General features: G+C 31.7%; 1 protein-coding gene across 1 annotated transcript; it reads right to left on the bottom strand.

The window, feature by feature from the left end:
- Positions 1-2,656: 2,656 nt before the first annotated feature.
- On the bottom strand, positions 2,657-9,363 carry LOC102584751 (agamous-like MADS-box protein AGL9 homolog). Its single transcript, XM_006352106.1, has 8 exons — positions 9,130-9,363; positions 8,060-8,138; positions 4,649-4,716; positions 4,469-4,568; positions 4,256-4,297; positions 4,049-4,090; positions 3,312-3,445; positions 2,657-2,922 (listed from the first exon to the last, which is right to left on the bottom strand). The coding sequence occupies exons 1-8, from the start codon at positions 9,312-9,314 to the stop codon at positions 2,847-2,849; spliced, it is 726 nt and encodes a 241-aa protein (XP_006352168.1). The 5' UTR covers positions 9,315-9,363; the 3' UTR covers positions 2,657-2,846.
- Positions 9,364-10,419: the final 1,056 nt, after the last annotated feature.

The raw sequence follows: 10,419 nt of genomic DNA, 5'->3' as shown, positions 1-10,419 counted from the left end.
AATTTTTTGACAAATTTTAATAGAGGGATGAAAGTTGTTAAGTTTTAAATACTTGGGGGATGTTATTTGTTAAGAAGGATATTTTATGGATGTAGTTTAAGTTGGGGGTATAGTTTAAGGATGTTTTTAACCAAAAACTCGAGATACAATCAATACCCATATCCCTTAAAACTAGGATTGATTAATTATCTTTACATTTAAACTCTAAAATTTGTGTTTTAATTAAAAATAAATATCTTTCTCTCAGGGAGTATGAGTTAGGATAAAACTGAAACTCACTCTTCCTCTTCCTCTTTCCTTGATATGTCGAAATTTATTGAGAAGAAACACTCCATTAAAATGTTTGTTTTACAACTTGTCAACACACACATCAAATTCTTAGCCTTTGATTTTCTCACTCTCAAACAAATCCCCCACGAATCCACCAATTTTTCTCTTAAGGGGAGACACCTCTCGTGCACAAAGACAATGAGTATCGTTGTAAGCAGAGATTTCCAGACCAATAGATTTATCAAATTAGACATTGATGATGACACTAGTTGCATACCTTGTATACTATGGATCAACCAAGAAACTTCGCGCCACTTCTCCCATCGAATCTAGGTGCAGTGAGCAACACTAATGAATCAAAAGGTGAAGCAAACACCGCCTCGGTGAGATCCCCTAACCAGACACTAAAGTAATCAGAAAGTTTCAATAAGTGGAGATTTACGCATGTATTTAACACATTATTGATGTATCTGATACATTATTGAGATACAATTATATGAATATAATTCTTATCAGTGTATCTTATTAAGTGTATATGTATCTAATGAATATATTGAAGATTCACGTACTATTGGAAATTTTTGAATGTATTTGACATAATTTGTTCTATCATGTATCTGAGTCTTGTCATATGTATGTGGTCTTCTTTCATGTATCTTAATATTATCATATATATATATTTGTTATGTTATTACAATGTATCGAACTATTTTTGTATTTATCTAGATATATACATGTTTTCGGATATGACGTATGAAATTGATATATACTTGATACATGAAATTATACATATAAAAGATATATGAAATAATGATAATAAATACATCAAAATAATGAATTTATTATTTTAAGAGTAATAAAATGAAATTAATTAAACGTAGATTCACTCTTTGATTTCCGCCTTATATTTAGATATTTAATTAATTTAAATTTCGAGAATGAATTATCCATGTACTTTGAAAATCCTCAATTACTCCTTTAAATAAGGAAATCAGTTACTACCAATTAATTTAAACAAATAAAATATGTATCTCGATATTCAAATTTGACAGATACATGTATCTCTCAGATTCAGACTCATGTATCCTAAACACGAAATTTTGTAGAAGAAGTAATATTTGAAACTATCCGGAATCTTAGTAATTAGAACCTGAACTAGTGGGATTTATGCAGTATGCCCCTTCTTTATTCGGGTCGAAATCTAGGGACTAGTTGAACGTATGCATTATACCACAGTTAATGGACATAAATCTTGTAAAATAGATATCATTTTAGTGAGGTTCCATGTTAAAATCTATGAAGATGTTGTTGGGTTTTATTTGCCCTGATTTCTTACCATAAATAGATTTTCTTTTTAGAAAAAATGTTTTAATATTCTGACTAGTCTTCTTCTTGTAGGAAAGGTTTTAGGACTATAAATATAGGTTTGTTCCTTCTAACATAATTATCATTCACAGTGTAGTCCTAGGGTTTTGAGAGTTTTGGTTATGTGGGAGAATTTGTGAACCTCCTTGTATTTCGAGTGAATTGGTTGAAGTTATTTCTCTCTATATTTTGCACTCTCATATTTATAGTGGATTGCTCATCTCCTTTGTGGATGTAGGTCGATTGACCGAACCACGTTAAATCTTTGTGTCTTTTGGTATATTTCTCGTTTGTCTTCTTACTCATGGTCTTTCGAGGTTTGTTTTGCTAGCTTACGCATTACACCTAATTATTTCGGTCCTAACAGATGTGCCTATAGTTCTGATTTTTCCTTTCAGGGGGCCTTGCTCAAGAAATTTCGATTGTATGATATTAATATCTATTCTAGGTCTTCGATAAGTAAACTTACCGACTAGGGTCCATTTTCATTCTTACGCCTTAAAGATTACTGACAACATGCCATTGTGGGTTGTTTGTTGAGCCCTGATGAGGGAGCTTGTTTTTGGATTTTGTTTTGGGGGAGCTATAATTGCATTGATGAAATTTAGTGTGGGGTTATAAATCTTTTCATGTAGTAGCCCAGGAGGAGAGTTGAGGTTCTCTTTTGGGCTTGCTGCAGGGGAGGTGGCCGCCGACTGGCTCACTAATCGTTGCCTAGAACAGAGTGAATGTTAGTAACCATTAGAGGTTCTGTACGGAGAGAAATATTTTACACAAGGCTAAAAAGCTTACATTTATTTGTTTCATCGGGGAATATGCTTACGAGTTACATTCCTATGCCTCTCCTATATACCGTTGTTGTAACTTGTAACGTAGGAAGGACATTAGATGAAACAGTGAGTGACAACTAGAAACATATTTACACATAAAAGTACTCATGCTATAGAGTTGATTGTAGACTCAAACAAAGCAGCAACTAAAGAATAGAAAATGGAGGAACATAAGTTAACTGATTAAGCACTCAAGGAAGTCTAGTTTATGATTTACTAACAATAATGGGATTGTCTTATGGATTCCCCCGTTTAGTCCAGGATGAAGCGTTTTCTCAAACAACATACAGAAATTAATTAGGAGAGATTCAATGTTTATGATGATAGGAAAACCATTGAGCATATTTATAATAATAATGTTATGATCAGAATCATGAGCTTTCAAGGCAACCAGCCAGCCATGTAGTTATTCACACTCGGACCTGCTCCTCCTACTGTTATTGGATCATTCTGATACCTGCCATAATATATCAAAAAAACAACTATCTATAAGTTTCGCAACAGAGAATTTACGTGAAGTATGTCACACGCGATACAGTTACTTTAAAAAAATTGACAGATTCATATAACATAGACACATAGTATGCAACATAGCTAACATAACTACCCCTATCCAGGGTCAAGTTGTCACTCAATGCAGTTTAATTGACTAGAGCTATTTGTCGGATTGTTTTTACTCTCCTCTTGGAATTCCCACCTTTTAGCTTCCTTAGTGACTCGAAATCACAACCTTAAAGTTAGAGTTAAGATATGCTTATCATTTGAGCAAGCCCCTCATTGGGTGATGAATTATCTTCCCAAACATATTGAAATAGAAATATATGTTCCAAAAAGTTGAGGACATACCCAATTTGCAAAGTAGGTTCACAATCCAAAGGATGAAAGAAGCCATCGCCCTGATTTTGAGTTGTTTGCCGGCCGTAGCCCACATCTTGTGCATTTGGCTGCCACTGCAGATTTAGTTGGCTTCCTTCCATCAACTACAAAATGAAGTTTTCCAAATTCTTATTTGAAAGTTAAATATTTAGTACTAAATATACATATGATACTTCATATTCTTGTGAAGCAACTATGACCAAGACATGATATATTGGTTCTGTTGGTGACACCTTCACTCCCATCACACCTCATCTCGATCTTATTAAATGAGGAAGTAAACATATCAATAATGTTTCTCCCTATATATACTTGCTTTCCCAAGATCCTTCTCCGGAAGGCATTCTTTTAGATTATACAAATGTACGGTAGTTATGAATAACCCTTTTTGTCAGGAATTTAATTTGATCAAACCAAAGGAAAAAGTCACGGGTTACCTTTGGGGGTTACTATCTCAAAGAAAGTCACTTCTATCTCTAAAGAAGTTTATGCACCTCCACGGCATGCTCGTATGCATGTTATTGTGTCTCAAAGATCAAACATAGGGTAGAATGGAAAAGAAGAAAAGCATAAACCCTCTCATTTCGTTTTGCGTCCAACACAGACAACATGCACTAACACGAAACACATTTTTCTTAATGGTTTCAAATGACGGAGTACTACACAATGCACTATCAAGAAAGGAGAAGAAGGAAAAATGCACCTACCCTTTGTTTCAGGGTTCTGTTGGCTTCGTTCAATGCATGTTCCTGCCATATGAAAGGTTACCATATCGCGATGAATATAAGTAGGAAAACTCAAAAGTTTTTTTGTTTTCACATTGATACCAAAAGTAATACTTACTAGTCTATCAAAATCACCTCTTCAAGGCATATTTGTTCAAAGCTAGATATTATCAAAATAAACATATGTACCTTTCTCTGATGATCTGTAAGTTGATCCAACATTAACTGAGTCTGGAAAATTGGAAACTAGTAGTCAGTGCAATCGAATTAACTGAAACAAATCTTAACGGCTATCGCCTTTTTTTTAACAATAAAAAAGATTTGTTTCACACCTGTTCTAATTAGAAATTTTTTTAAAAAAATACTAGTAATTATTGGTGGCTAGCAATATGTGAAATTTACCCGAGTTGATCTGATCTGTTTGAGCGACATATCAAGTTGCCTCTCAAGTGATTCAAGTTCTTTGCTGTTCAAAGGACCAAGATCTTCACCAAGAAGATTCCTATTGACAAATCATCAAAAAGAGTACTTAATTATTGAGTTCATAAATTAACAAATTAAATGAAACTTTCTTGTAAATACCTCTGTGATCGCTGCAATGCTTCGTAACGTCCTTTAAGCTTCAAGTACTCCTGCTGGCTACTAATTTCCTATCACCATAAACAGTAATACAATATTTATGGACTGCAGTCAGTGCTAATAATGGTACAGTGTTAATTGCTTATGATCGATCATATGTGCACTTCACTTTATCTTGTTCTACCAACCACGAATGTAGCAGAGTCAAAGGTCTCGGGTTTGAGTTTCCTTACGGAGCGCGAATTCTCTCCAATATGATAACACGGATGGGAAATCAAAAAATAACTTTATCTTGTTCTTGCCAATTCCCCCTTTATTTTCCAATCATTGTTTAATAATTCCAACAATGTTTCCCTCTAGCGACCAGCAAGTAGCAAGCACCGTCCAAGTTTACGTCTTTAGGAAGTTATTCTTGATATAATACTTTGAAGTTATTGTCTTATAAGATCACTAAATTATGATAATTTATTTATCAAATTCATTTAATTTTGTTTTGTATTTATAAGATTACATAATTTAAAAGTTTTTGTTTAAAAAAATTCAATCAACTGCCTTTATCATTAAAAATCAATTTGACATAACAAAATAAATTATCTTATATGCAATATAAACATATACCCAACAAATAAACAAAATTTGAATTTTATTTAAATTATTTTTCTTCTACTTGTTTCTTTATTTCTCCAAAATATCTCACAAAAAAAAGTTTTTGAAAAATTCTATAAGGTTACTCGTATTATAAAATATACTTTATTTATATGAATGTCCAATAAATGTAATCTCTCTATTTTTCCACTACATCGTATTATGTTCCACCTCTTCCATGACTTTAAATCCTTAATATTATGTCTTCTATCTTCTACATGATCTTCCCCCATAATTGTCATTGTTAATGCCATGTTATGACAACTTTTTTTTTTACACCTTTATGAGCACTATAAATAAAGGAAGAAGATAATTATCTTCTCTTATTCTATACTGTTTTCTCTTTTCTTTTTTTTTAATTGTTGTTTTGAGTTTAATTTTATTACAATCCATGCAAAATTCTTCTTAAACAATAGATTTCTTCATTTGGTGTTATTAGAATGTCATTTTCTTTTAAAGAGTACAGTTATATTCTGACTTTCAATCAAACAAGTCTCCTTTTTACTAAGGAACTAAAGTTGGTTATACGCTTAAACGTGTGACTTTACAGAAAGATAACCCGATTCACAAATATTTTACTAACTGTGTAAGTAGAGTTCAAAGAAGAGTCACACCACAAAGTGTGTGACATAGACAACCTAACCTTGTGTGCTTTTTAAGTGTTGTTTCCACAACTCAGAGGCAATCTATCCTAATTTGTAGCTTTATTCTGTTCTTAAAATAAATTGAAGAGAGTTAAATATTAATTAGAAAATTGAATTATTTTAAGCTGATTTAATTAAGTGGTATTGATAAGATCAATTACCAATTTTACAATTACTTTTAATTTTTGCAAATCGATAAGAAATACTAGTTATTTTTTAAAGTCTTCAAAATAAATAGAAATGAAACATTTAGCAACTCGAGTAGTAGAAAAGATGAGAAATCACAAAACTGTCTAAAAGATGATTTCACCTTTCAAGATAAATAATAAATTAAACTTACCATCAGTGCATTATGAATGATAATAAGAAAACATAACAAGCACATTAAAAAATCATGATTTGTTCTCATGGAGTCTTCATATGATCCAATGTGTTTTCTATGATTACGAATTACTTGCCAAGAATCAACTAACTATCCGTATAATACGTTACGTTAGAGAATGCACTTAGCTTGTTCTCGTTGGTTATCTGAGAGCTCCCAAAGAAATTTATATTATCCTGTTGCCTCTTGCTACCTAAAGGTTTACGTTGGATCCCCAGATTTTTTCACTAGCATTAATTACGTGAACATGTCATTTGACGGAATTTATGCTGCAATTTCTCATGAAAAGCTAAATTGCTCAGTCTCTTCAATTTCTCAAAGACGATGATCAAGCAAAGATAATTGGAACTTTGACCCACTTATTTGGAGAACACATCATATATATATGGATGAGGATATCTTAATTAACAACTAGCACACTTGTCATTTAAGTTGTTTGAATTTGGGTGTGGGTGTTGCTTTTTATTTTAGAAGATCTACTGAAGTACCAAAGGCGAACGGGGCTCCCAGGCCGGGACGTCTGGCAGAATGCTTGGCCTCCTGCGCCCGATGAGCAGTGGCGGATCCAGGATTTAGAGTCCGTGGGTGCCAAATAGACTTATTGATTAAATTAATTTTATATTTGATTGAATTATTCGTCTTTTTGATATATATCATAAATCAATCAATAAAATATAAATAATAAGATATTACACTTTTATTGAGTATTTAATCAAATAAAAGAAAAGTCAAAGGAGTAATAATGTAATTAATTTAATTTAAGTCAATAACAATTATAAAATAAAATAAAATTGTGCCAGCTGTTTTTCCTTAAAAAAACGTGCTTGGAGCCTTTTTTTTTCTTAAAAAACGTATGCAGCAAATTTCTCAAAAAAATAGGTACAAATGGAATTCGAACCCGCAACATCAGCCTTCTAAAGTTGCCCTCCTACCGTGGCACCACAAGCCAGTTTTGTTCTATGGGTGACACGCTTTATATTTATATAAATATTATATATATACACCTATGTGTATATAGAGTTTCCGTCGAAGTTCGGGGGTGGCGTGGCACCCCCACAACCCTTCATAGATCCGCCACTGCCGATGAGGCTGGATCCTCTATGATCTAAATTTAATGATTTGTGATACGGATCCATATATGGATAGACTGTGGGAATTCAATTAAAAATAATTTAAATATCTAAAAATAGAGTTATTAAACCTAAATTACAAGATATTATGAGGAAAATTGAGGAGAAAATATTGATCAAGGTGAGAATCTTGAAAGAAGATAAATGAAAAGAGAATGACAATAGAAATTTATATATGTACAAGTTACTCATTTTCTTCAATATCATCTTAGTTTTATTTTAATTACCGAAACAATTGAATCTTTTTAAAATTTCTCTCTCGAATTTTGTCAAAGTAACCAAAAACGATTGACCAGATCAGATACTCATCCCACACCAACATCGTGTCGACATATATAGATGTTGCACTGAAATTGAAGAGTCCGAGCAATATGAACACTCCCGTGTCTAGTCTTTCTCTTTCATTACCTTACTAGATTTTAAACCCTATAATTTGTTTTAAAATAATGAAATAGGGTATTGCTTCTCACCCTAGAGGTTTCTTTTTTATTTTTACACAGAGGTGAGAATTTTCTTGAAATTAACAGCAGTTACACAGTAATTATGTCCTAATAAAGCAAGAATACTCACTAATTGTGGAAGAAATTAAAGAAGTTGAAATATTAACATTTACCAGTGCTTCTCGTGTGGATATATTCGGTTCAGGTGCTCCATAGTTGCACTTCTGGTACCTCTCCAACGTCTTTAGCATGCTGTTGTTCATTGTTACAAACATTTGATGTTTCAGTTCATCAAATAAAAAATATGAAAAATCCTAAATAAATAAATAAAATATGTAACGGTATTTGATTTTTCTTATGAAGATAATATAAGAATTTAACTATTTCCAAATTTTTAGTCAGATCCAGTAATTGTAGCATTCTGATAGATCTACTTTCTTTTCTTAAAGATGTAGTTATGAAACCAAAAGATTTGTACCGTAACCGGATATAAGATTGTTTCATCAACTTATCGAAGGAAAAAAAAGACAACTTAGAGATCAATAGTTAGATTAAATATTTAGTAAATTTTTAGGTGAAAAAGATTAAGAAGAAGAAGAAAAAAAAGATAATCAAAGTTTGAAGATGAGCTTCCATCAAAAGTAAATGATCAAAACACATAAAAGTAAAAACAAATCCCAATAAAATACAAAAGTAGGGTTGTAAAAGCCCTAAAAATTGCAAAATTTGTGACCAACACCAACCAAAAGCTATATTGATGAATGAACAGTGAACCCTAAATTTGTTGATAAAATTTTCTCAATGAATAAGAGATGAAGAATAAAACTTAAGCTTTATAGATCAGACCATCTTAGCTGCAAAGAAAAAAAAACAGTGTTTGGTTTAAGAGGTCAAAGAAGAAGAAAAAAAGGGAATTAAAATGAGTAGAAAGAACACAAAATAGAGGAGACTAACAAGGAAGACTGAGAAGAGAAACTGAACATAGATATAGAAATTTTATCTTCTTTTCATGATTTCCTCTTGCAGATCTAACAACACCTACAAGCACAAAGTCCTATACACACCAAAATATTCACAAAAATGGAAAATTTACTCTCCACACACACATACAAATAAAAAGAGAAATACTTAAATCATCCAATCTTACTCATTTAGATCTCAAAACAACAAGAAGAAAAAATATAATCTAGAAATATCATATGAGTAGACGACATAGATAGCTATACATAAATAATTTGAATACCTAGAGCTACTGCAGAACTCATAGAGTTTTCCCCTATTAGAGAAGATGATGAGAGCAACCTCAGCATCACAAAGAACAGAAAGCTCATAAGCTTTCTTCAAAAGTCCATTTCTTCTCTTAGCAAAGGTCACTTGCCTGTTGATCTTGTTCTCTATTCTCTTTAGCTCAACCCTACCCCTTCCCATTTTTATTTTTCTCTTTCTCTTTCTCAAACTCACAAAAGCACAAAACCCCTTTTTCTTTGGTTCAATCTTTTTATATATACATGCATTTATAGATACATATGCAATATGTATATATAGCCATAACCATAGTAAGCACAACAGTACTCCTACATTTATCTTACATTACACTTACTATTACACAAATTTTGTTATAGTCTTTTCTTATTCCATTTGTACAAAAATAATTTGTGAGATCGCTCTTTAATTATTCCTAGGGTATTTGGTATTGTATGAAATTGTCACGTTACACTTTTGTTGTCTTATTTGATATGTTTTTATTTTGTTTCTCTATTTTTAGTTATACAAAAATTAATTTTTTTTAGCTTTAGAATGACACCGGATTATCTCAATTTAACCCTTTTCCCCCTATATTTTGAGCATTTTTATTTGTCTGTTTACCATAATTTGGATTAGCATAGGCATAGCCTGAATTAAGAGTTTGCGGTTCTAATTTTTCTTTGAAGAAAAAGAGAAACTTAACTTTTTGTGGATAGTGTGGTTCAAATCCACAACTCTAGCGTGGAAAACATTTTCACGACCCCTTATTTACCACTGATCCGTCAATCAATTTTATTATGAGTTCACAAATCAATATCAGATATATATTTATTTATTTTTAATTATAAATACAAAATCTACAAAAAAACTACCAAATTCGTTCGAACCCCACCTAACTCCGTGTTTGTTTGGATGAGATTGGAGAAACAATTTGGTGAAGGAGAGGTGTTTGGTAAGTAGGAAACCTTAAAAGCTGATGTGTAAACGGGTACCCTAAACAGATATGTTATCTGATGTCATAGTGACTAAACACATTAGATACAACTGGCTTACGTAGAGAGTCTATTTTTGTATGCTGGATTCATAGAGTGTATTCGATTAAGTCCTATATTATTAGTATTTTGTTTGATATATTTTTTTAATCTATATATGTAAATAATATAGGTATTAGTTATATATTTTATTTGATATTAAGGATTATATATAATATATAAATTCATAATATTGTTAATGAAAAGGATTTTAATACATGCATCACAATAGTTAAAGATACACTTATTGATCAAAA

The sequence above is a fragment of the Solanum tuberosum genome, unplaced genomic scaffold (genome assembly GCF_000226075.1).
Source record: "Solanum tuberosum cultivar DM 1-3 516 R44 unplaced genomic scaffold, SolTub_3.0 scf00145, whole genome shotgun sequence".
Classification (NCBI taxonomy): domain Eukaryota; kingdom Viridiplantae; phylum Streptophyta; class Magnoliopsida; order Solanales; family Solanaceae; genus Solanum; species Solanum tuberosum.
Note: the sequence above shows the minus strand (reverse complement) of the source record. Positions and strands in the feature narration are given on the sequence as shown.